Consider the following 24,832-nt stretch of genomic DNA (forward strand, 5'->3'; position numbering starts at 1 on the left):
GCACAAACCCTTCAACTGGACGGGCTATCCCTTTGTAAATGCTGCCACCTTGTGGCCATATTCAGAAGTGCTGCCAAACATCACCTTCCCAGTGCAAGGACCAAAGTGGGAGTTGGAGGTTCCCTACAGAATCAGGCCAGATCCCAAATTTTGTGTGTGTGGGGGTGGGGGGGGGGAGTGGTGAGGAGGGAAGGTCCTCAGGAGGGAGTGCCCAGAGCTCACTGCTAGTGTCCTTTCAACAGTCTTGATGAGTTCCAAGCAGACAAAATGGCTCAGAAGCAGAAAATCTCATGGCATGTGGGAAGAGTAGGGCATTAGTGTGGCCAGAGCCCAGATCCAAGAGCATTGGGCCAAAGATGGGCTGAGGCATGGCAGTCACCAAACAAGGGGGTCCCTTAACACCATCCAGTGAATGAATTTGGATTTTGTCCTCTAATCTGGACATGGGGCGGTTGAGGGAGAATGACAGATCTGGGTGTGGCCACATGCTTGGAGGCTCAATATTCATTCATTCTTACATTAAATATTTATCAAGCACCTACTATGTACCAAGCAATGTTCAAGATCCTTCGGTTACATTAATCAACAAAACAAAGATTCCTGCCCTTTCCAAGCTTACATTCTCATCTGGAGGAGTCAGACAATAAACAAAAACACTATTTTAAAGATATATTTAGAAGGGGGGTAAAAAGGCAGGGGAAGGGAAATCAAGTGTTTGACTGATGGGACACCTGGGTGGCTTAGTCTGTTAAGCATCTTGGTTTTGGCTCAGGTCACGATCTCCTGGTCATGGGATTGAGCCCTGTGTTGAGCTCCGTGCTCAGTGTGGAGTCTGCTTCAGATTCTTGTTCCCTCCGCCTGCTCACTCATGCTCGCACATACTCTCTATTTCTTTTTAAACAAATAAAATCCTTAAAAAAAAAAAACGCAGAAGTGCTTGACTGCAATCTTAAACGGATTGGTCAGAAAAGGCCTTGCTGAGGTGACATTTGAGCAAAGGCTTCATGGAGGAAGGGAGACAGCCATGCAGGAATCTAGCCGAAGATCATTCTAAACAAAGGGAACTTGGTTTGGAGGAGAGCTCAGAAGGGAGTGAAGCAGGGAAACCAGTAAGGAGAATGTTGTAAGATAACGAGGGGCACAAAACAACAGAGGCTATGGGAATGGAGAGACACCTAGGAAGCAAAATTGGCAGGACTTGGTGCCTTCTTGCATGGGGAAGGTATATAAACCCTCCAGTCATATTGTGTTCTTTTTTTTTTTTTTTAAGATTTTATTTATTTATTTGACAGAGAGAGACAGCGAGAAAGGGAACACAAGCAGGGGGAGTGGGAGAGGGAGAGACAGGCTTCCCGCCGAGCAGAGAGCCCGATGTGGGTGGGGCTCGATCCCAGGACCCTGGGATCATGACCTGAGCCAAAGGCAGAGGCTTAACGACTGAGCCACCCAGGTGCCCCCATATTGTGTTCTTAAGTCCCCATTTCAAGGCTAACAAAATCACCCTACATGCCACCTCTAAAACAGGCAGTAAGAATGCTCAGCACATTCCATCCTGGATGACTCCATTACCCACCTTGATGCCCAACTCCTGCCCCCAACACACACACTGTCACCCTCCCCAGCCTCTTAATTCTTCAACCTCGTCTTCAGTGACTTTCCCTCCAGGCCACCCAGCTATCCACTCTCATGCCCATAACCAAGTCCAGTCAGCTCCTAAAACTCTCAAACCCACCCTCCTCCATCTCATCCTTTAGCTACTGTTGAATTATGTCCCTCCATAAAGGATATGTTTAAGTCCTAACCCCAGTCCTGGAAAAAGTGACTTTATTTGTAAATAAGATCTTTACAGAGGTAATCAAGATTAAAATGAGGCTATTAGGGTGGGCCTTAATCCAATATGACCGGTTTCCTTATAAAAAGGAGAAAATTGGACATAGAAACAGACACAAGGGAAGAAAATGTGAAGATGAATGACTGGAGTGATACATCTAAAAGCCAAGAAGGCCAAAGACTGATGGCAAAACAGCCATTAGGATGAGTCTGGGGCGCCTGGGTGGCTCAGTTGGTTAAGCATCTGTCTTCAGCTCAGGTCGTGATCCCAGGGTCCTAGGATTGAGCCCCGAGTCATCGGGCTCCTTGCTCAGGGAGACTGCTTCTCCCTTTGCCTGCCGCTCCCCCTGCCTGTGCTCTCTGTCAAATAAAATCTTAAAAAAAAAATTAGGACGAGTCAAGGAAGGACTCTCCTATAGGTTTCAGAGGGAAAATGGCCCTGCTGACACCTTGACTTCGGACTTCTAGTCTCCAACACTGTCAGGCAGCAAATTTCTGTTGTTCTAGGCCACTCAGTCTGTGATACTTTGGTATGACAGCCCTAGATATTGGTATAGTGACAGTGCCCTGTTCTAGTTCTCTCAACTACTCCATTTCATCCCACCCCACCCCAGACATCTTCATGTGGATCTCCAGGACACTGACCTCTACGCCTTTCTATTTTCACTTGTCTCCTGGCCCACTTTGGATTCCTTGACCCTTCACTACATCTTGCTAATCTCCTCACTATTCTTCCATCATTTCTACCTGTCTGGAAGAATGCAACAGTGATTTCTCTGAGTCCTCACCTATCCTATGGATGCTGCTGAAGCTCACACTCTCTGACTGATAACATTACAAGTTCATGGTCACCAGCCTCAGCTGGGCTTTTAGCCCTGCCTGGTCATCCTCCTGTACTTCTCGGGTTCTCTCTCCTGCATCTATCTCATACTTCCTTCCCGCCAGCCTCCTCATTCCACTCTCAGCAGCAGAGCTGGATTCCAGCTTCAAGAGGAGATAGAAACCTTCTGAACTCCCTCATGTCCCACCTTCACCTCCACACCCATCCTCATGAACACCACCTACAACTCCTTCCCTGGAAACTTACAGGGAGTCCTCTCTCCTGTCCCCTTTGGGAGGCCCATACCTCCATGCCTCTGGATCCCATTCCCTTTTACCCCTTACAGAGTCTCATTCTGAGTTATCCACAGTCTCTTGCATCTTTAATCTCTTTCTCTACTAGCTTCTTCCATTAACCTATAAATATGCTCAAATTTCTAAATCATTAAAATAAAAATTGAAAAACTCTCTGTATCCCACATTCCTCTACATTTATCACCTCTCTCCTCCCATTCACAATCCCACTTTTTTTTTTTTTAAGATTTTATTTATTTATTTGACAGAGAGAGACACAGCGAGAGAGGGAACACAAGCAGGGGTAGTGGGAGAGAGAGAAGCAGGCTTCCCGCCGAGCAGGGAGCCCGACGCGGGGCTCCATCCCAGGTCCCTGAGATCATGACCCGAGCCGAAGGCAGACGCCCAACGACTGAGCCACCCAGGCACCCCAACCCAATCCCACTTCTTGAAAGAGCTGTCTCCACTTCCTTACCTTTCATACCAAGGCATAACCTTTTCTAAGAAATTATGGAGGCAGAAGCCACACTGGAGTGGATTAAGAAGAAAGTGGGAAGAAACTGAATCAACAATTATACACAACTCTTATGCTCCCTCCTAAATTGGGTCAAGCTTTCTGGCTCTAAAGGCCTATCTTCTGTCTCCCTCCCTAAAATTCTTCCTCTAGGGGCACCTGGGTGGCTCAGTTGTTAAGCGTCTGCCTTCGGCTCAGGTCATGATCCCAGGGTCCTGGAATGGAGCCAGCATCGGGCTCCCTGCTCCTCAGGAAGCCTGTCTCTCCCTCTCCCACTCTCCCTGCTTGTGTTCCCTCTCTCACTGTGTCTCTCTCTCTGTCAAATAAATAAATAAAATCTTAAAAAAAAAAAAAATTCTTCCTCTAGGTTCCAACTAGGCCCTGTAGAGACCCAGGAGGGAAAAGGCCCCAGAATCACTAGTCATCCCTCTCTTAGCTTCTGGCCTATTTCCTGATTCTCTGAACTGCAGATCTTGTTCCTCCCAAAAGATTTTGACCCCAGCTCAGTTTCCCTCACACAAACCCCTGCCATCATCCCGGAGTTCCCAGGTGGTGCCTCAATGAGCTGCCCAAATGGAAGCCCCTCCTAGACTCCCAGAGCTTATGATACCACCTTACTGAATCATTCGTTCAGTACCGGTCACCATGCTTATTCCATGTGATCATTCCACCATGGCTAGAGCAGGCTGGATCAGGATAGGATGCTGAGCCACATACCAATAGTCTGCAAGGAGCCTGGCCCCAAAGCTCTGGGGACTAGTGACACTCGGAGAGCTGTTCATGGTAGAAGACACACAAGTGGAGATGCTTAGAGAAAAGGCAATATGCAGAAACTGGGAGGGAGCAAAAACCTGAGTTAGCCACAAAGAGAATGGGGAGAAGTCAGGCAGTTGCTACTAACAAGACACCAGAGTGCCTGCCACAGCCTCTAAGAGTGTGTTAGATGCTCCTTGACCCTATATTTAAGAGGCCTGGCTGGGCAGCTGCTCAGAGGGTTTCCTGTCTCTAATATTCCCCGAATCTGCATCACTTGCCCCTCCCTCAGAGTCTTCCCTATCACTCTGGGCAACCTACCTTGGAAAGTACAGAATGCAGCAAAGCTTGACCACAGCCTTCTGGCCTTATGGTCAATCTCCTAATCCCTGCCCTAAGCCCTTATTGAGGCCTCCAGTCCCCCATTTCTCCCTACATCCTAACCCCTCCCACCTAGACTCAGCCAAACATCATTTCACAACTCTCAAATTGCTGGGCTCCCTGCCACAATGTGAGCCCAGAAGAGCCCCAAGTTTGTGCTTTCCTGGTGACTGGACACTCAGTCTACTGTATACATTCGAGAAGACCTCAAAATCCAGTGGGAGATCCAACTGACTCAACTCTTCACTGAATCTACCACTGCCCACAATCCTGCTCTGGTCCCAGCAGACTCCTGGCTATCACTGCAATCTTCACCTCTCTCCTCATGCCCCTGGCCTTACCATGGTGAATCTGAGAGTCTATGGCCAATTTGAGACAGAAAAGGATAAGCAAAGGGTAAAAAGGAAGGATGAGACCTGGAGAGGAGATACGAGATTGAGCTATGTTTTTTGTTTTTTTTTTAAGATTTTATTTATTTATTTGACAGATAGATAGTGAGAGCAGGAACACAAGCAGGGGGAGTGGGAGAGAGAGAAGCAGGCTTCCCGCCGAGCAGGGAGCCTGATGTGGGGCTCGAGCCCAGGACCCTGGGATCATGACCTGAGACAAAGGCAGACGCTTAATGACTGAGCCACCCAGGAGCCTGGGGTTTTTTTTGTTTTTTTTTAAGTTTATTTATTTAAGTAATCTGTACACCCAACATGGGCCCTGAACTCATGATCCTGAGATCACGAGCCACATGATATTCCAACTGAGCCAGCCAGATGCCCCATGAGCTATGTTTTTAAGATAGGAAAAAATGTTTGTAAATAGTCATTAATAATGATAGCAATTAACATTTATATAGCAATGCCCAGGTGGTATCTAAAAGTCATATGTGTATATTTCTACATTTACTCCTCATTAACAACCCTATGAGGTAAGCACCGCATATATCCTGTTTTATGGATGGAAACACTAAGGCTCAGAGCACTACTTGCCCAGGGTCACAAAGCAGTAACTTACTAGCACATGGCAGAACCAGGATTCAAATCCAGGCAGTAGGTACCTGAGACCATGACCTTAATCACTATACTATAATAAATCCTGCAGAGAAAATGTCCCTAAACCAGGGGTGGGGTGGAGGGGTACAGGGACTCCCCCTCCTTTAATCCCACCTCCACACAGCAGGTCAAGCAGAGGTTCATCAGACAAATGGGCAGAACCTTTATTTCCTAACCCACTCCCTGGATCTGTCAGAAGAAAGGACAGAGGCACAGTAGGTAGAATGCCAAATAAACCCTTCTTAAGCAATCCAGAACCCAGCTGAGACCACACAACTGTAACTTTTTTTTTTTTAAGATTTTATTTATTTATTTATTAGAGAGCGAGCGAGAGAGAAACAGCATGAGAGAGGAGAGGGTCAGAGGGAGAAGCAGGCTCCCCGCTGAGCCGGGAGCCCGATGTGGGACTCGATCCCAGGACCCTGGGATCATGACCTGAGCCAAAGGCAGTCGCTTAACCAACTGAGCCACCCAGGCGCCCCACCTGTAACTCTTCATAGCTGTCCCTTTTCACACACCAGAGAGAAGAGGAAGCAGGACAGGGAGGCCCACTTCTGTGGATTCAAGTCTTGGTGGGGATGTTGAACAGTTACAAGAGGCTTTTCAGAGAAGGCAAAGCCATCCCAGACATTCATGCCTGGAAAATAGCTTGCTTGGCAGATCTTCAAGACCAGGTGTCTCGAACCCTTCTTCGAGGTCGTGGGCCACAGCTGGAGCTTGATGTGGGGCCCAGGCCAGGGGGTGCTCCTGGAGGCTGGTAGCCACACTCATTGGGGTCCAGGGGGTCCCGGCTGAGCAGTACCCACACTGCAGGTACATGGCGGCGCACTGTGAGGGGATCCAGGCCAGTGTCAGGTGAGACTGGCACCCAGCTGTCCTCGGTCTGCAGGAAGCGCAGCTTGGTAAGCTGGTGCAGGCCTGGAACACGCCGCTTGACAATCTCAGCACAGCTGACCGCCTTCCCTGCAGCGCGGCCAGAACCTGCGAACACCACATGCCGTGCACTACCACCCTCCAGTCGACCCAGTGCCAGCCCCAGTAGGTTGCGGATTTTGCTGCCATCTCGGACCCGCATCTCCAGGGTATCAGGAGGTAGCTGGGGCATCGGAGAAGGTGCTGGGAGTTCCACAGAGCCAGCTTTCTGGTAGTGCTCCATTCCACTTGCTGTTGTGTCTGAATTTCACGGTCCACTGCAGGGAAGTGTCAGATGAATGCTGGGCAATACGCCCCAAACCATCCCCCAACCCCAGCTCTCCAGGAAATGGTCCTGCTCTTCATCCCAGACTTCCCAGGAACAGGACTATATCCCCTCACCCTTGGCTTCTCAGCACAGGTGCCATGCCTACTTTACCCTGGGAAAGGGCAGTATCCCAAACACCCCATTCTTCTGGACATGGCCATAACCCTCCCTCCACCCTGGAGTCCCTGACACAGGACCAAATTCATCAAACACTGGGCTCTTTAGGATAGGCCAAGCCCCCTCATCTTGAGCTCCTTGGGACAGGGCTGCGCCCTTGAACGAGAACTTCAAGTACCTCCATTTTTACCTCAACTGTACTTTCTAATAAAGTTCTTTTCAGTTTATCTTTTTTCCAGCCTATCTTTTTTTTTTTTAAAGTAAGCTTTACACCCAACATGGGGCTTGAACTCACAAGCCCTAAGATCAAGAGTTGCATGCTCTACTGACTGAACCAGCTAGGCACCCCTTTAGCTTATCTTTTAATACAGGCAAAAGACCCTGCAGGCAAAGCATCTCTTGATGGGAACCAAAACTACCCCTCAAGCAATAACGACTACCCTAAGGCCAGCAAGACCCCCTCTGATTGGCCCCAAGACAATGATGGACCTGCCCTTTACTGCCCATTGCACCTACAGACCGACCTTTGTCCCACATTCTCCTTATATAAACCTAGAAGCACTGTCAACCCTTTGAAGACAGTCTTTGAGCCTAGTGTGCTGTCTTAGTGTTGGCCCCACTGAAATAAATTCCTTTCTTGTTTCACCACCAGTCTCTGCCTTTGGATTTTGTCAGCCGGGAGTGGCAGAACCTGGTCTGTTTGGGACCCCCAAAGCCAGGTGCTTCTGCATCCCTGTACCCTGGTTACACCCTTGCCCCAGCCTTTTGAAAACAAGACTGAGCGCCCCTCACCCACAGCTCTCTAAGACAGGGACAAGGCCCCCTCACTCCGCTCGCAGAGGTTCCTACACTCCAAGCTCCCTGGCAAGAGCCAAGAGCCCTCCTCCAAATGCTCCTCAAACAGAACTGAACCCCTCCCCTACTCCGGGATCCTAAGAATAGGGCCGAGCACCCCTCACCCTGAGATTCCCAGTGTCGATGCCCCCAACCCAGGTCACTCAGAAACACGGAAGCAGAGGCTTGACGCGGAGGGCTGCGTGGGCTACTCCTGGTGTGGAGTCCACAGCCCGGCCCCCTTCACCGCCACAGGCGGACTCCAAAGCCCAGCAGGCCGCAGAGGTCAAGAAGCCAGCCTCCCCTCTCCTCCCTCTACCTCCAGACAACCGCACCACCGACCCCCAACGCCGCTACGCTCTAGCTCTCACCGCCCCGGCCGCTCACGCCTCTAGTTCGATCTGGAGCCAAGATGGCGCGCACGCCGGGAGCGCGCCGAAGCCGCGGGGCCGCGCACGCCGGCTAGGGGCGGGACCTGCGGGCCGTGGCCCGCGGGGCCTCCGCGGGAAAACTGAGTACAGCCTGGTCGTCTAGGAGTGAGCTGAGCCAGGACACCCTGAGACATGAACATACAGGCAGTCTCCGCTGTTACGCCCTGGGGCACCCCTGCCGGGGCGCAGAAGAGCACTGCGGAGAGGAGCCACCAGAGACTCGCGTCCCAAAGATGGGGAGGATCCGGTCCTGAGACGATGGCAGGGCTGGAGTCACCAGTAGACCGCACTGCAATAGCAAAGGCGACGCAGTGGGTTTCACTTGACGGGGCAAGAGGTTCCGTTTGAAGTGGTTGCTGCTGCGCGGGGGAGAGCCTTGGTCACCGAGTTCTGCGCTTCGACCTCATTCTGTGGGCATGGTGAGCCACCGGAGGCTTTTCATTAGGGGCCAGTCAAACCAGTTTGTGTGCACAGCTCACTCTGGCTGCCGACAAAGGGGGTGGGAGTGGGGAAACTGGGCAGCAACCGCCGGTGAACAGGCCGCGGGGTGCTGGGGGCGTATCCACGGAGACTCGTACGGTGCCTAGCGTGTAATAGGCGCTCAAATATTTGTTAAATGATTTGAGAATGAAACAGAAATAGCAGTCGGAATAGAGAAAAGTAGATTAAGTTGGGAGATATTAGGAGGTAGGTTTGGTGAGTTGGTGACTGTCTGGACTGAGAAGAAGTAAAGAGTCTAGGATGAGTCCCAGGTTTCAGTCTTAGGACGTGCTGAATCTGAGACGCTAGTGAAACCGTGCAGGTTGAGTGGCGGGCTGGCAGGCCGTTGTAAAAGGGGTTTGGGGCAACAGCACTCCCTGAGACCACAAGGGGGCAGCAAACACTTGGTGGAGTGAGGCACCAATCCCTGTCTCAGCTCTATCACCAGGCTCCCTCCTTCTCCAGCGCAGCAACCCTTCCTCTTCTGTGCTCCAAAGGACCCAGTTGGTGGGTGGGCTCTTTTCTTTGACCATCTCCCTAGCTAGTCTGTGCAAGGCAGGGATCACATCCTCCCCACCTAGCATGGTATCTGAAATATAGAGGATACTTGATAAATGTGGGATAAATGGGTGCACAAACAAATGTTCCACCCATATAGATCAAATGAGAGCATTTGTCCTGAGAGCTCTACATCCCCCAGAAAGCCAGACCAGGATAAGTATAGCTCCTGGTCCAACCACTAGAAAGGCTGACAATTCTGCCCTCTACCACCCCCATCCTCACCATCATTCCCATCATAGACCAGGAAGTTGGCACATTCCTCCAGTGATTTCTATAGTTTATTGTCACTGGAATAGGACACTGATGTGGGGAGGGGGTGCAAATAGCAAACCTCAAGTAGCCAGACCTCTGACCTCAGAGCCCCACCTGAACGCAGAGAGGTAGGCTGCGAATCCAATAAATACAGAGCTGCCTCTGCCCTGTTACAAAGGCAGTTTAGCACAGGGCCCTGGAGCCTGGCTGTCCTGGGCCACCCAGGAATGGGAAGCAGCCATCACTCCTCTGCTGGCTTCACTTGCTTGGCGGCCTCTAGCTGGCAAAGTAGCTCATCCCACTGCACAAATTGCTTGGAGAGAAGCATTGTCTGGTGGCAGGTCAAGGTGAGAACAAGAGCCTGAATGAGGTAGTGGAGAGATTTTCCATCTGCCAAAGGGTTGGGGAGGAGGGGAATAGAAAGGTTCATTGGGATGGGATGAAACAGACAGAGCTGCTGGAGATTGAACAAAAGGACAGGGCCTTGGACAGCATTCCTTAGGGGCCTGGCTGAGCAGAAAGGATACAGTCTTGTTGTATTCCTCCAGGAGAGCCTTGGACTCCTCAGTGATCTCCACACACTGGTCCTATGGGGCCAACGTATGGCAGAGAAAGGAGTTGGATAAAGCCCCCACTTCCCACTAACTTTCCTGCCTTATCAGGGACCCTCACTCCCCATAAAGCCTAGAAAAAGTAGTGTTTAACCCCAGAGCTAAAAGGAACAAATTTCGGGCGCCTGGGTGGCTCAGTCGTTAAGCGTCTGCCTTCGGCTCAGGTCATGATCCCAGGGTCCTGGGATCGAGTCCCACATCGGGCTCCCTGCTCGGCAGGGAGCTTCTCCCTGCTTCTCCCTCTCCCACTCCCCCTGCTTGTGTTCCTGCTCTCCCTGTCTCTCTCTCTGTCAAATAAATAAATAAAATCTTTAAAAAAAAAAAAAAAAAAAGGAACAAATTTCTAACGGGACACTTTCAAGCTCCAGAATGGGTACCCTAACAGCAGCCCTAAGGGGAAGTGACCACTCATTTAAGGAAACATTCCTGCTAGTATATGTCTCCTCCTTCCCTGTCCCCTATATCTGAATCCTCTTTTTTTTTTTTTTTTTTAAGATTTTATTTATTTATTTGAGACAGAGAATGAGATAGAGCATGAGAGGGTCAGAGGGAGAAGCAGACTCCCTGCCGAGCAGGGAGCCCGATGTGGGACTCGATCCCGGGACTCCAGGATCATGACCCGAGCCAAAGGCAGTCGCTTAACCAACTGAGCCACCCAGGCGCCCTATCTGAATCCTCTTTGAACTTTAATCTAAGGCCTGGGAATGGTAAAACAAAACAAAACAAACAAACAAAAAAAAACAGCTCCTCCACGCAATGTCAAGGACACACAATCCCCAGAAATTCTTGGGCACCTCCCATCATCAACCTTCTGGTGTCTCAGAACAGTCCTACTCAGAGAGGCAAGAGACCTAAGGCAGATGGAAGATAAAGAATAAACCTTCAAGTTTCCCCTGGAGCTAACATGAGGGTAGCCTGATGCTGCTTCCTCAGGTGGCAGGGGTGGGGACTAGGAGCCTCACCACTTCTACTTTCCCTTCCAGTCCTCACCCCTCCCATACCTGCTGCTGGATGTGGATCTGGGCCAAGCGCTGCAGGCGGGCAGCATGCTCAGGAACAGCTGTAAAACACAACACGCACTGCCCGATGATGCTTGTGCTTTCCCCCGGGACTGCTCAATAGTCTATTAGGTCTTCAGCAGGATTAGAGTATTGAGTGGAGAAGCTAAGCAAACGCCAGGCTGCATCGACCACTGCAGCTAAAGGTGGTGGGGTTCCCTGCCCACCCCAGTCTTACTCTAGGACCCAGAGGCGGCGAAGATACAGGCTCCTAGGAGAAAACAAAACCTTGGGGTCCCCAGAGTTGCCCCATGCCCCCACCCCAGTGTTGTAAGCAGGGTGAAGTAAAGAAAGCTTTGCCTATCATGGGATCTGTCCCTTTGCTCTCAGCCCAGTGGGACCAGGTCTGCCTCGAAGAGAGAGCCTGCAGGTGGGCTGAGGATGAATGCCAAGTTCCTAAGCTAGACACCTGGAATCCAACACCCAGAGCCTTGGCCACCATGCTGGGCCCACAGCTTAAGGCTGTCAGACCCTCAGCAAGGGAGGGGAGGGGGAACTAGGAAAAAATACCTCCAGAGACAGACAAGATGGATATCTGGATTCAATTAAAGTCACTGTCTGCTTGTCAAAAGAGGCCCAGGGACTGCACTGGGAAGTGTGGTGGGAAGAATTTACACACATTCACATGCCTGGCAGAAACTCTTACAGTAATATCTGGGCTACGCAGCACCGTGCAGAACATATGCTGAGGGGGTGAGGAAGAAGGTAGAAGGAATACCCAGAGTTGGGGGCTGCTGGACTTAGACTAGTGTCCTTAGGTCCAAACTGCCTGAGGTTCTGAAACTGAACTCTCTGCTCTGGCCATTTTAATCCCAGTGCAGGTAGCAGGTACCCCCAGAGTGAGGGTAAAGACAAGGAGCAGACTAAGCTTGAACCCAGGGAACCTGAGGCACAGGGAAGTCCTGGCCATCCACCCACCTCCCCAAGCAGAAGAGTAGAGCTACAGCCCCAAAGAGGTACCTTTGATGTGAGCGCTGTCCAGCATGGGCACCAAAGCCTCCACCTGCTCCAGGAGTGCAATCTGGGATAAGATAAACTGCTCCTCTGAGGCAAAAACAGACAAGACAGTGGCAGTGAGGTAAGCCTGGGCACTGCTACTCCTATGCAAGGGGCTGAGGCCCTGGCAGGGGAGATGGCTGAGTCCTGGAGCATGGGCCAGCTACTCTGCCCATTGCCCCCTTCTCTAGGTGCACATTCACCCATTCTGCCCCCACCTCTCCTAGGTGCCTCTGGTATGAGCCATTTGAGCCCAAGGAGCCTCTAAATTTCTTCAAATCCCACCTTTCTTAAAGTTTTAACTCTAAGGCCTCTTCCTCTAGCCTCCTATCAACAAACTCAGTGATGCCACAGGAGACAAAGTACTTCAGACTTGGGTCTCCATGCCCAAGGACTCCTGGGAAGGTATGAAAGAAGAGACATTTGGCAGAATATCAGGCAGGTTCTGCTCAGTGGTCCTGACAGGCAAGCTTCTGGAGAGCTGGGGCAGTAACAGCAGAGCCCAGTGAGAAGAGCCGGATCTGGACTGGACCTGGCATAGGTGATTTCAATGGTTGCAGTGAGTAGGAAGCACATTCAAGAAGGGATGACTGTTGGGGCGCCTGAGTGGCTTAGTCATTAAGTGTCTGCCTTCGGCTCAGGTCATGATCTCAGGGTCCTGGGATCGAGCCCTGCATCGGGCTCCCTGCTCAGCGAGAAGCCTGCTTCTCCCTCTCCCACTCTCCCTGCTTGTGTTCCCTCTCTTGCTGTGTCTCTCTCTGTCAAATAAGTAAATAAAATCTTCAGAAAAAAAAAAAAGAAGAAGGGATGACTGTTATGTCAAATATTTGGAGGCAAGGATGCTTATCAAATAATAGAGAAAAAAGAATTCAATTGGCTGAACTGGTGCAAAGAGAGCACAGGAAACAGAGCTGCATGGGAACGTAGATCCATAGGCTATCGAAGGCTCTGAATGGCAGGCTAAGGAATTAGGATTTTATTCTAGCAAGGAGAGAGACGGAGATGCTGAGGTTCCAAAGTAGACAAAGTAGCATGTTGGAGATGTGTTTGGGGAAGAGGATACTGGATCACATGCAAGAAGGGAAAGACTAGGGTCAGGAAGAGGACTTAGAAGACTGCAACTATTCATGTATGAGGGGACAGACACTGAGGCAGTGGCCAGGGAGGGATGGAGAGGCTGGACTCCATAGTCGGTGTAGGAGAAGATCTCCTGAACGTGGTACCTGAGCCATGGCAATGGTTTAGGGATGTTCTGGTTCACCACCATATATACCTCACACCAAGGATGGTCTGGATCACAGTAGATGATCGATCATTAAACATCTTTTGAATGAATGAACAAACACAGGTACTTTGCAAACCTTACCTGATGGAGTGGCTGACTAAACTGAGTAGCAGACATTGCCAAGTCAATAGTCCCTGCCTAGAACTCCGAAATCCCAGTGCTTTCTCACATGAAAGAAAAATGTTGAAACTCATACCAATATTCTAACCTCTCCCAAATGCAATGCTCTGCTCCCACCCTTTCCTAGAAGCTCCCCCGTCTAGTGAGCAGAAGTGAGGAAGGTTCTACAGGAAAATCCTAGAGACAGACCACTGATAGAACACTGGAGTAGTGGGGCGCCTGGGTGGCTCAGTTGGTTAAGCAACTGCCTTCAGCTCAGGTCATGATCCTGGAGTCCCAGGATCGAGTCCCGCATCGGACTCCCTGCTCAGCGGGGAGTCTGCTTCTCCCTCTGATCCTCCCCCTCTCATGCTCTCTGTCTCCCATTCTCTCTCTCAGATAAATAAATAAAAAATCTTTAAAAAAAAAAAAAAGAACACTGGAGTAGTTCCCACTGTTGTTGGCACCATGGCCTGCAGCTACTCAGAATGATACCACACCCAAGGCCTACTAGAGGACTACAGGATGACCTCAGGTCTCAGCCCAGAGCCAGGCCAGAATTCCAGACAGCAGCTTCCAGAGCTGTATCCATGAGAGGACTGGCAGAGAGGCCATCTCTGTGCCCAACTTCCCCCACAATCCATAATCCCCAGATTCATGTGCACACACTGTCCAGCACTACCTGCTAATATGAATTGCAGCTTAGAGGCATCAGGTATGGAGATGCGGTCAATGTACTCAGGATCCAGATATTTGATCAGGTCTTCAACTAGAAAAGAAGCAAGATGGAAAATGGAATGGGGCTGGGGAGTGGGGAATCTGACTTATGAAGGATATTAGGGGATATTAGAAGGATATTAGTGGTCAACCTTGGGGAGAGTCTTGAGTGAGGAGATGACATCCACAGTGCCCATCAGCAGGCCTCCATCAGGCCCCACCTCCCTGTCTCTCCCCTCTGACCACCTCCTGGCTAACCTCAGCCTTTACAGCTGGGAACACAATTGCCTCCACTATCCTGGGGCCTTTAGCATTCCCACTGACCTATCTTCACCAAAGGTGGAAGGTCCCTTGCCCCTCAGTGCCACCAAGACAAGTCAGAGCTTTTTCAAATTTTTAGGTTGCTTGCTTTGACATAATCAAAAAGGTATGGCTAAAAAAGCCTGGGGTTCTCAGGCCCAATTTCTTTCCTGCCTTTGAACCTTGCCTATGGAAATCCCATACCTCTCCTCCTTACTTTACCAAGAGGGCCTTTGAGGCAGAACTCTTATCCCATAACTTAGGACACTGTCATGGGCTTGGAGTTTAAGCACAACACCCCACTTCACCATTTCAGCAGGGAAAAATCTTCACATTCTATCCCCATAGGGCAATTCCAGTGACCTACTGGGCTGGAGGGCAAGGGCCAGGTCCCAGGAAGCACAGGCATGGGAAGGAGGTCAGGCAGGCACCCTATGGAATCACTTACTCTTTTTGTACAGAATCTTCACCCTCTCCCTCTTGCTGGCAATGTTCCCCAAAGCCACCTGTACCTTGACTAGGCCATCAGCCACCTGTAAGGGGAATGAAAGTTAATTCCAAAATTCACCTCTTGACTCAAGGCTTGAAAGAGGTAAAGAACACTCATTCCCTCAGACTCCCAAGTCTCCTTGACCCAGCAAAGTAGGTTGGCCCCCTTCTCTTTTCTTAAGGGAGATGCAACCCCACCTTCCGGGAATCCTCAATGTGAAGGGGAAGATAATCATGTAGTCCCTGGGAAGTTTCAAGTCTGACTAGGGAGGTAATTAACTATACTAGACTTCATAGGGCATTAGCATATCCTATATATTCTATTCCCTGGTTCCTACCTCTCTAGCTGAACCTACCTAGGCTTCAGGGGTAGAGGGTGAGGAATCCCGATATTAAAGGGTCAAACAAAGGGAGAGACCATGGGAGTGAATGATCTCACCCAGGTTTTAGAATATAGGGTAAGGAATGCCAATATTCAAGGGTCAAATATATGGAGAGGCAAACAGGACTAAGCAGCAACAGCCATAGCGGTAGGAGGAAAACAAGGATTTAGTGTCATAGACGTCAACCGGAGCAAATGTTTTGAGAAATCAGTTCTCAAATGGGGCATAATCTGCTAGTGACAACTAATTCCACAAGAAGTGTACAAAAAGACATCATTACCTCTGATACACTTAACTCCAGGGTATGCCTGACACTCCACCTTCAGTAAAAGGTCTTCCCATAGTAAAAAGGGGGTGAGGGGGTGGGGGTTGGGAGAACTAAGCTTCACAGTTGTCAAAATTCAGTCACTGGTGTGGACTGCCGGTCCATATCTCAACACCCAGTACCCAATCCCTTCCCCTCTTAGTCCTGGCTCTTTCAGACCTCACCTCCCACCCCTGGAGCCTTCCTTATCTACCTTTACTCTGCCTCCTCTGGCGTCCCATGGACCTCTTTCTGTACAGTATTTAGCAATTAGTTACGCAGGGCTCTGTGACGGCCCTTCCATTGCGGACTTCAGCTTACTGAAACTCTTCGTTAGTCAGCTTCTCGAGTGTGTCAGGTCTCCCCAGCTAGGCCGCGAGGACAGAGGCGGAGTCTTAGTCACATTTCACACTGAGCCCATCGCAATCGGTCCTAATAACCCGCAATGCCCTCCATGGAAATGGACCCCGAGGGTCCGATAAGCTCTGCAAGGTTTCGAACCTTTATTATTTCAAAGGCCGGGCTGCGGGAGATGAGACTGGAGCGGTAGCATCCATCCCGACGACCAGGCCAGTAGACCGCTCTTGCTCTGCCCCAGAAAGAGAGCACTGGATCCCAGATCGCTCACCTTCCGAGAGCCGCGCGGCCCGCCCGACCCGTACACCCAGCGCTCCAGTTCCTCCACACGGGCCTGTAGCCGCTGCACATCGGTCACAGCCGCCATAGCTACCGCCGCCCCGCCTCAGCCGGGGAACAGCCAGAGGGCGGGACATCCGGACAAATAGAGAAGGCGGGCTAATCCGAGTGCCTGGGCGGACCTCGATACGGGAAGTTGCGTCACGATTCAGCCCTCCGATGCCGGAAGTGACCGGCAGGGCCCGTGAAAGGTGTCAAAAGCTGTCTGGTTACCTAGGCAACGGTTACCCTAGCCAACCTTCCAGCTGTCGAGCCCTACCCTAGCTTCCAGCTTCTGCTTGTCCAGACAAACTTTTGCCTTTCTTCTAATTCCAGGGTACCAGAGAGGTTTCCCACCCCATTCCCCGAGATTGCCCATATAAATACACCTATTTTTTAAGGATTGGTCCATTCCCTTAGATCAGTAGGAGACTCCGTGAGATGCCATAATCTTCAGGAGTCTTTTAGGGTTCAAGCAATTAAATGTCTTGCCCAAGGCCACTCCGCACTCTACTAGTAGAATCAGGATTTGCACTCAGGCAGTCTGATTCATGAACTCCACCCCCTCTACTTTCATGGACCTTTGCTGTTCTGTCTTCCCCTCTGAGAAACCCTGGCCCAACACACCCTGTGTATACCACATAATCCCTCCCCAACCCCCAGACTCAAACAAAAAGGAGAGGAGGCACTGGAGAGGGAGGGACTGCACCTTTATTATTCAGATGTGACCTGAGGGACGACTCCTTCACAACACCCCAACCTAACCCTTCACATGGCTTCTGAAGGGAAGCAGGTCTGATTTGAAGAGGTGGGGTCCTAAAGATGACACTGACACAGGGAGGCACACGAGGAGATGATGGGGGTTACTGGGGGCAGAACTCTTTGGTAGCTGCTGCTGGGGTTGGCCAGGGAGGAGATGCTCTCCCTTTACAATGAGGTAGATGTAACATAAAAAAAACCCAAAAACAAAAACAAACCTCTTTGGCTTCAAGCCCACATGGCATGGTGGGGGGGTGGAGGTCATCTCCCAGGGCTGGGTCCTAGAGTGAGCACCCTGGAAGAATCAAGATGTGGGGGGCTGGGACTCTTAATTCCAAGTGGGAGTTCTCAGGGTGAGGGGCTGGAAGGGGGCCCTGTAGGGAGTGGAGGTACAGGGTTGGTTGGGCCCTGGGAAGCTGGCACAGGCTGGCGACGGGCAAAGAGGACACCTGACAAAGGGGTGAGGCGATGGTGGAGGGAAAACACAGGCAGGAGGGGGTAGGCACAGAAACAGAAGGGGAAAACAAAAGTCAGTGTCCTGATTGTTAGAACACCACACACATATCCCTGTCACAAACCAATGAGGACAAACCCCTTAGGTCAGTGGAGACTCCTATGCCAATATAGATACCCTCAAACAGGTAAACAAGAAATATTTACACTGATACATAGGCCCATGACAAGGCAGACATCCCATGGTACCCATGCCAGAGAGGTCATGCCTTAGACCCCATGCCATTGTAGACACCCCTTTAACCCATGCCATTGTAGCAATCCCCTGAACCCCACATTACCCATGCAAGTTTGGATATCCCTGAACCTCATGCTAGCTGAAAAAATCTAAAATCCCCATGCCAGAGCAAATACCCCTGACCTCATGCCAGTATAGACAGCCTGCTGTACCCATACCAGTGTAGACCACCCCGTTGATCTCTAGGGCCATGTTGATACTGCTGATACCACTGCCTGCCAGACTGAGAGGCCCATCCAGCCGCTCTTCTGTCCAGGAGGGGCAGGGAGTCACATTTTGGAGAATCAGACTACAGACTTATAAGCTCCCCCCTCCATCCTTATAGACAGCCCCCATTCCACTTCAGCCCGATACCTACAATCACACAGTTGTCTATTGAGGGATCTTTCTGCCCCACCTCCAACATTTATGTCCTCCCTCAGTGCACAGGTCCGAAGCCCTCTCAGCAACAAGCCCCTCCTCACCCCTCAGGGGAACCTTGCCACGGGGCAGGAAACTGGGGGGAGCTCCAGGTTGAGGTGGATCCATGTGCCCCATCAGCACAGCCCTCTTCTCTGGGGGCTCCTCTGGTGCCAACTTCTCCCTTGCAGGTCCCAAAGCCAAGCCCACAGGCAGTGCCAGTCGAGGGGCTGGAATTCCGCTTTCCTCTGGAAGAACAGGTCATTAGGCTCTCCTAGACCAACCAACTCTGCCTCTGCATTTGGTTCTCCCCCCAGGCCTGGGACCAGTGGAGGTCACCCAAGCTGAAGCACCAATTTTGATCCGCCCACCCCCCATCCAAAGTCTCAGCCTCGAGGCTCTGAAGCTGGAGAGCCCAAAGGGCCAATATATATGTCTAGGTTGGTCCAAGATGATGTGGGTCCTTTCCTTGTTCTTAGTTATTAAATAATACAGATCACAGGAGGCAAAAACTACATGCAAACTGGAGCCCTAGGTGGACAGGTGTGGAATGGAGCTCCTCTAGATAAAGGACCTTTTTCTGAGCTTCCGGTCCACACAGCAGGAACCCGTACCCCAGACCTCCCACGGCTTCATTGACCCCAAACCTCAGTACCCCTAAACCTTAGCGGTCAGCAAACCCCAGTGCCCTGTCAGTCCTTGCTGCCCTCAGACCTCAATACTTCCCAGACTTCAGAGTCGCCACATTTTAATGTTCTCTATATCTCAGCGCACCCTCTAAGGTCTCAGAGACGCCCAAACCTCAACCTCTCTCCCCTCACACCTTTTTTAATGGGGCCCGGGCTCAGCTGCGCGCAGGCGTGCGCCGGCAGGCCGCAGGCGGAACCTTGGGCAGGACGGGGGCTGGGCGTGGGCGTGGGCGTGGGCGGGGCGGCGCCAGAACCCGAGATTTGGCCGGGAGTTCCCCGAGGGGTAGGCCCAGCTAAGCCGTAGAGAGGGGCGGCGGTATAAGCCTGACGACGGCCTTCGCGCCGGTTGCTGTCGATGGCTGCCTGGAGCTCCCCCGGGGAGCTGAGAGCCCGCGTCTCGCACTCGTACGGGTACAGATACTTCATGTACCTAGGGGCGGACGAACAAGGAGGGGTGGGTGGGAGGCTGGACCCAACTGATCAAGCCCACAACGGAACGTCCGCCCCTGGGCCCTCCACGCGCTGTGGCCCCCTTCCCAAGCCTTTCCCGCTCCGCTCGCGCGCCTGGCCTCACTGGGTGCGTAGAGTGAAGGCTGCCGACGTGATGGTGGTGGGCAGGCTGAGGCCGCGCGTGACCTCCCGCCACACCTTGCGGTTGATGACTTCCACCAGGCCGCCTTTGGCTGTCACCAGGCGAAAGAGCGCGTACAGGTCCAGCACCTGCTTTGCCATGATGGGCACACGGTTCACTGGCGTCCCTGGTGGGAGGTGGACAGAGAGTCAGGACACTAAGACTAAGACCCTGTCTGCGGACATCCTCAAGGACTGAAGGAGTCGGTTGCCTGGACGAGGCCAGGGTACAGGGCGGGACCTCTGAGAAAAGGGAAGAGGGAGGGATGGGGAGGTGGGATTCCAGGCAGAGCCCACAGAGCCCCCAAGCCCTGCACTGTAGCAGGAAGGACAGGAAGCTAGATCAGGGGTCGGTAAACTTCTGTAAAAGTCCAGACGGTAAATATTAAAGGCTTTGAGGGCCAAACCGCCTCTGTCCGAACTACTCCACTCTGCCGTTGTAGCTTGAAAGCAGGTATGGAGGATATTTAGAGGAATGGGCCTGGCTGTATTACAATAAAAACTTTATTTACAGACCCTGAAATTCGAATTTCACACGTCCTGAAATGTTACTGAAATGTTATTCGTCTTTTAATTTTTTCCACTATTTAAAAATGTAAAAACCATTTTTATCTCGCAGGCAGCTAGATTTGGCCAGCCGGCTTTAGTTTGCCGACCCCTGGGGTAGACCGTAGTAAGGACTTCCGGACAGTGCTGAAGAGCTGGACTCCCCTAAGCAGCGGCCGGGGGATGGCTGCCCGAGACCGGCGGATGGCGGATGGAAGGAGAAGCAGCCCCCGCCTCGGCTCGCCAACTCCGCAGCTCACGCCGCCCCCGCCGGCCAGTCCTGACAAAGGGGCCTGTCTGCTCTGAGCGATGGGCCCCAGTTAATTCCTTACCGATCCCGTCCCCTTCCGCCGCCGCCTTTGGACCCGAACAATTAGCTGCGGCCTGATTAATGGGGGGAAATTATCGGTCCCGCGGGACCTCCTCCCCCAGCACAGGGAGCGGAGGGAGGCAGGGACCAGAGGGAGGCAGAGCTCCCGGCCTGAGGGTGATGGAGGAAACGCTGGGACCTGCTCAGACCACCCTACCCCACTTCCCCAGTGGCGGGGAGACCTTGAGGAAGGGGAGGGAGGGGACATTGGGACCAGAATGACTGGGCCTCCCTGGGAAGCAAAAAAGACCTGGGGCCCCACTGAGGGTCCCTGGCTAGAAAGGATCCCAAAAGGGGTGCTGGTCCTACAGTGGGAGCCTGGGGGACTTTGACCAGCAGCTGCACTAAGGGAGGGGGGTGCAGTGCAGCTAGTTAATTAGTGGCTTATCAGGCCAAGCTCCGAGTGAGTTAATTAGCTTTGTAGAGAGAGATAATGAGTCAGTCTTCGGACCCATGAATCTGGGGAGAAGCCTAAGTGATGGACTGCCGCCCACCCTGATCTCCTCCTGGACCCTTGCATTTTCTTCTAGCTCTGAGATTCCTGGAAAAGAATTCCCCCTCCTCCACAACCCCAACTCACATGGTCCCCAGCCTACCCCTTGAGAAGTCCTTCCTTCAGTCTAATCCCAGTCCTTCCTGCTGTGGAGCACATTGGGTGTCCCCTGCCTAAAGCAAGGGGAAACTGAGGAGACACAAGGCTGGACAAAGGGCCACTGAAAGAGGAACAAGGCATTCCCAGCCCCCCAATCCTGGGGACTCCCCCCAGGCCAACCCCCTACCAGTTCCCCCTCCACCCTCCCAATTGATCCCACACTCATTAACCTGCCAGTGGGCTGGCCACTAATTAATCCCTGGGTGGAGGAGGGGGGCAGGGTCAGAGGTTAAAGACGCTATTGAGGGCCCAAAGGATAGGTGTTGCCAAGCTCAGGCCTCTGCAGAGAGGACCCAACCTAGGGACTAAACCCTGGGATCTCCCTTCCTCAAAACTGGTAGGTGGGGGTCCTTCCCTTACATCATCCCACTCACCCCTCTTCTGCATGAAGCTAAACAGGTCATCCAGAAATTCCTTCCTCTTGGGGTCTCCATCAAGCTCGTACAGCTGGGGAAGGACTGAGGTCATTTTTCAGCTCCACTGACTGCCCCCCTCCCCCTGGGACCCCAACTCAGGTTATACCCTGAATAAGGGTTCTCAGCTGAAAGGGTGGGTTGGGTCTGAAATGTGGACTCCCTGGCATTAGACTCTCTCCCCATGAGGGTAGGTAGGGCACTTTTTTCTGATATACACGCAGACCCTCCACTGGCCAGGGGGTCCCTGGGAAGCTCAAACCATCCCTCTGGGGAATAGGGGATGAGAGGAGGCTTAGGAGGCTCAGCCTGCCCTCCAGGGCATACACAGAGCCCCAGGGAGGAAGTCAGGCTAGGATAGTGCGTCATACTGAGGAAACTGACAGCTGTTTTTGAGGCACTCATTCGCTCTTGTTCATTCCTGCAAAGGCTTCTTGCTTTTCACATCCCCATGTACCAGAGCTGGGGGCGAAGGGCGGAGATACCTCTAACCCATTCTTTGGGCAGAGTGGATACTCAGAAGCTTCTGGATTGAAACCTGGGGCCCCTCAGCCTACCTTCTGGTCTCTTTCCAGGGACAGTGACCTACCCACTACAAAGGCTGCCACAGAGGTAATGGCCCTGCTCCACCCAGGACCTGTGGGGTCAGAACTTGAAAGGCCCAGAGGTCATCCCACGCATTTCCAGTCACCTGGAGCCCCATCTCCAGTATCACCTCCCCAATACCACCCAGGAGAAACAATCCCTAGAGTAACACTCATTTACCCAGAATAACAGTCCCTGAGTAACACCAATAGGTAACACTCCATTCCCCCAATAAGAACTCTCAGAATTAAAAAAAAAAAAAAACACCCATGAGTAACAAACCCCAGAGATCCACTTTAGACCTACACTCCCACAAGAACTGAGCCCAAAGTCTTAGATGGATACCCACAAATAACAAACATGCTCTCCAAGTAATAATCCCCAGAATTATACTCAGGAGAAACAGTCACAGAGCCACAGAGCTCCGAATAACTCTCCCAGTTTGACACTAATGCCACAGAGTACTAGCCACAGATGAACACTTCTGGAAAATACCCAAGACCAACATCCTACAAGTAACATCACCAGAACAGCACACCTAGAGTCAGAGCCCTTCATAATACCTTCCTAGTGACAGCCTGAAGCAGTGCCTTAGAATAACATTCAGATGGGTTCCACGGAGAGGAAGACCCTCAAATTAAGGCTCTATGAGTAAGATCTGGTCATTCCCAGCTGTACAGGAGCCCTTTAGTCACACCACGGCTGTAGTGGCCATCACAGACTAGGAACTGTCACCCACAGAACTCAGGCCAGGGAGAGGATTTGGATGAGGGCAATGCAAGAGGGAAGAGATGAGGGGGGTATCAGCTTGCCAAAGGAGTGGCAACCTCCAGCCTGCTTCCAAAGACAGAAATAGGCAGCCCAGGAAACCCCCACTGGTTGCTGGAATATGACCTTGCGACTTGATGTGTGAGAAGGTAGGGTAAGATGGTTCTGGCACTGGAATCCCCATTCCTCAGATCCCACTCCCTCAAAAGAATTCTTGAAGCTCCTCACCCCTCCCACTTTTCCTTCCAGCCTCACCAAGAGCCTCCAGTCTGTCATGCCTCCTCCATGTTTCTGGGCGTCTCCTGCACCTTTCAGTGTGTGCCTATGCACTTCTTTCCATGTCTCTGGGTGTCCGTTTCTCCCTCCCTGTCACCTTCTATCTTTCAGTCTTCCCCCCTGTCTCTCTCCAGGTCTCTGTGCCTCTGTCTTTCCATCCTGCAGTGGGGGTGGGTGGGCTAAGAATCACCTGGCTTTGCTTTTCCCAGAGAGGAGAAAGGGGAGAGGGCCTGATATGGAGGGGGTCTTACCTGCTTGAACTGTTCCTCGAAGGTCCATTCATGGGGATGAGGTCCAGGGGGTTGGCTGGAAGGTGAGCTGGGGCCCTGTGTCCCTGGACGGCTCTCCTCGGCTGCCTCCTCCTCTGCCCCGGCTTCCTCCCCTTCCTCATCCTCTTCAGCACCCTCCTCTTCTTCAGTCCCAGCCTCCCCCAAAACCCCCTCAGGGGCCTGAAGGGTCCGGGGGCCAGGCAAGGGAGGTAGTGGTGGTGGCAGTGAGTGTGGAGGGGCCAAAGGCCCCACCCCTTGGGCCAGGCGGGCTGCCTGCTGCCTCTGCAGGGCCTCCATTACAGCTTCCAGGCGCAGTCCCCCCGCTGGTGGGGGGGCTGGCACCAGGCGGGGCCCGGAGGAAAGGGCCGCCTGTGGGGGTGGGAATTATGAGTGTTGTGCCCTGCTGCCCCCACAACCCCCAGCACAAGAGGAGGTGGTCATTGATTCAGCGAAGTGTGGGGGGCCATAAGAAAAAAGGAGAAAGATAGCTTTCCCAGAGATCGACAGAGACAGAGGTAGGAAGAGCAGGAGAGACAAGAAACCAGACTCAAAAGGACAGAAATGGACATTGACAGAGGACAGGTAGAGACAGCAGATCAGAGAGGGTGACAAGGACCAAGAAATGGAGAGAAGGGGGGGGGGAGAGAGAGAGCGAGAGCACAAGCGAGAGCCAAGCAAGAGACAATGACAGGAGAGATATGGAAATAGAAATTGAGATGGGACTGAGAGACAACGAGAGACAGAGGTGGGGAGAGACAGAGATATCAGGCAGAGACAAGAACAGAGAGACAGAAGTGGGGAGAGATGAGATTGATAGAGATACTGGGTAGAGAGGGAAGGTAAGAGACATAGAGGAGCAAGAGATAAATAACAAGACCTGAGTGACAGGCAGTCCAGAGAGAGGGACAGAGACAGAGGGGGAGAGAGAGACAAATAGTGAGACAGTGGTTGAGAGAGACAGGGAAAGACCGACGCAGCGGGAGACAGAGACTGAAGAGAGAAAAGATTAGAAAGAAACAGGGCGAGACAGTAAATAGAGGGAAACAGGGACAGAGGCAGAGAAAAACAGACGGAGAGACGGGGCAGAGACGCAGAGGATCAGCACTGAGGAGGCGCGGGAACAGAGGGCGGCGGGGGCAGAGCCCGGGGCCAGGCGGGCTGGGGACCGCGACCGCGGGGTCTCGACGCCCACTCTCTGGCTCCCCACGCCCCGCGGCGCACTCACCAGCCTGGCGCGGCCCGGTGCCCCCGGCGTCTCC

At 52.1% G+C, this 24,832-nt stretch overlaps 3 protein-coding genes across 9 annotated transcripts; all 3 read right to left on the reverse strand.

Annotated features, from left to right (window-relative positions):
* Positions 1-5,917: 5,917 nt before the first annotated feature.
* On the reverse strand, positions 5,918-9,421 carry RPP25L (ribonuclease P/MRP subunit p25 like). 4 transcript variants are annotated; one of them, XM_081803107.1, is made up of 2 exons: positions 8,399-9,421; positions 5,918-6,824 (listed from the first exon to the last, which is right to left on the reverse strand). In XM_081803107.1, the coding sequence occupies exon 2, from the start codon at positions 6,788-6,790 to the stop codon at positions 6,299-6,301; it is 492 nt and encodes a 163-aa protein (XP_081659233.1). In that variant the 5' UTR covers positions 6,791-6,824; positions 8,399-9,421; the 3' UTR covers positions 5,918-6,298. The 4 variants fall into 4 exon arrangements, with proteins under 4 accessions (XP_081659233.1, XP_030879251.1, XP_006752233.1 ...); XM_031023391.2 differs by lacking the exon at positions 8,399-9,421 and adding an exon at positions 8,168-8,349; XM_006752170.3 differs by lacking the exon at positions 8,399-9,421 and adding an exon at positions 8,197-8,339.
* A 141-nt stretch (positions 9,422-9,562) lies between these two features.
* On the reverse strand, positions 9,563-16,572 carry DCTN3 (dynactin subunit 3). 3 transcript variants are annotated; one of them, XM_081803104.1, is made up of 7 exons: positions 16,420-16,572; positions 15,064-15,148; positions 14,281-14,367; positions 12,179-12,262; positions 11,162-11,220; positions 10,077-10,136; positions 9,563-9,880 (listed from the first exon to the last, which is right to left on the reverse strand). In XM_081803104.1, exons 1-7 carry the CDS (start codon positions 16,513-16,515, stop codon positions 9,791-9,793), a joined length of 561 nt encoding a protein of 186 aa, XP_081659230.1. In that variant the 5' UTR covers positions 16,516-16,572; the 3' UTR covers positions 9,563-9,790. The 3 variants fall into 3 exon arrangements, with proteins under 3 accessions (XP_081659230.1, XP_081659231.1, XP_081659232.1); XM_081803105.1 differs by lacking the exon at positions 10,077-10,136 and having other exon boundaries at positions 9,563-9,910; XM_081803106.1 differs by lacking the exon at positions 10,077-10,136 and having other exon boundaries at positions 9,803-9,939.
* A 595-nt stretch (positions 16,573-17,167) lies between these two features.
* Positions 17,168-24,211, reverse strand: ARID3C (AT-rich interaction domain 3C). Of its 2 annotated transcripts, XM_006739134.3 has the most exons (7): positions 23,556-24,211; positions 21,637-21,709; positions 19,639-19,822; positions 19,199-19,494; positions 18,441-18,623; positions 18,135-18,224; positions 17,168-17,674 (listed from the first exon to the last, which is right to left on the reverse strand). In XM_006739134.3, exons 1-7 carry the CDS (start codon positions 23,868-23,870, stop codon positions 17,574-17,576), a joined length of 1,242 nt encoding a protein of 413 aa, XP_006739197.1. In that variant the 5' UTR covers positions 23,871-24,211; the 3' UTR covers positions 17,168-17,573. The 2 variants fall into 2 exon arrangements, with proteins under 2 accessions (XP_006739197.1, XP_030890221.1); XM_031034361.2 differs by lacking the exon at positions 18,135-18,224.
* Positions 24,212-24,832: the final 621 nt, after the last annotated feature.

The sequence above is a fragment of the Leptonychotes weddellii genome, chromosome 14 (assembly GCF_054177405.1).
Source record: "Leptonychotes weddellii isolate Sample4059 chromosome 14, ASM5417740v2, whole genome shotgun sequence".
NCBI lineage: Eukaryota > Metazoa > Chordata > Mammalia > Carnivora > Phocidae > Leptonychotes > Leptonychotes weddellii.

Coding starts and splice junctions, on each gene's coding strand:
- ARID3C (XM_006739134.3), bottom strand. CDS start 23,870: ATGGAGGCCCTGCAGAGGCAGCAGGCAGCCCGCCTGGCCCAAGGGGTG. Junction 21,710..23,555: donor TCGAGGAACAGTTCAAGCAG/GTAAGACCCCCT, acceptor GTCCTTCCCCAG/CTGTACGAGCTTGATGGAGA. Junction 19,495..19,638: donor GCCTTCACTCTACGCACCCA/GTGAGGCCAGGC, acceptor GTCCGCCCCTAG/GTACATGAAGTATCTGTACC.
- DCTN3 (XM_081803104.1), bottom strand. CDS start 16,515: ATGGCGGCTGTGACCGATGTGCAGCGGCTACAGGCCCGTGTGGAGGAA. Junction 10,137..11,161: donor AGATCCACATCCAGCAGCAG/GTATGGGAGGGG, acceptor TTGGCCCCATAG/GACCAGTGTGTGGAGATCAC. Junction 9,881..10,076: donor TGGAGGAATACAACAAGACT/GTATCCTTTCTG, acceptor ACCTGCCACCAG/ACAATGCTTCTCTCCAAGCA.
- RPP25L (XM_081803107.1), bottom strand. CDS start 6,790: ATGGAGCACTACCAGAAAGCTGGCTCTGTGGAACTCCCAGCACCTTCT.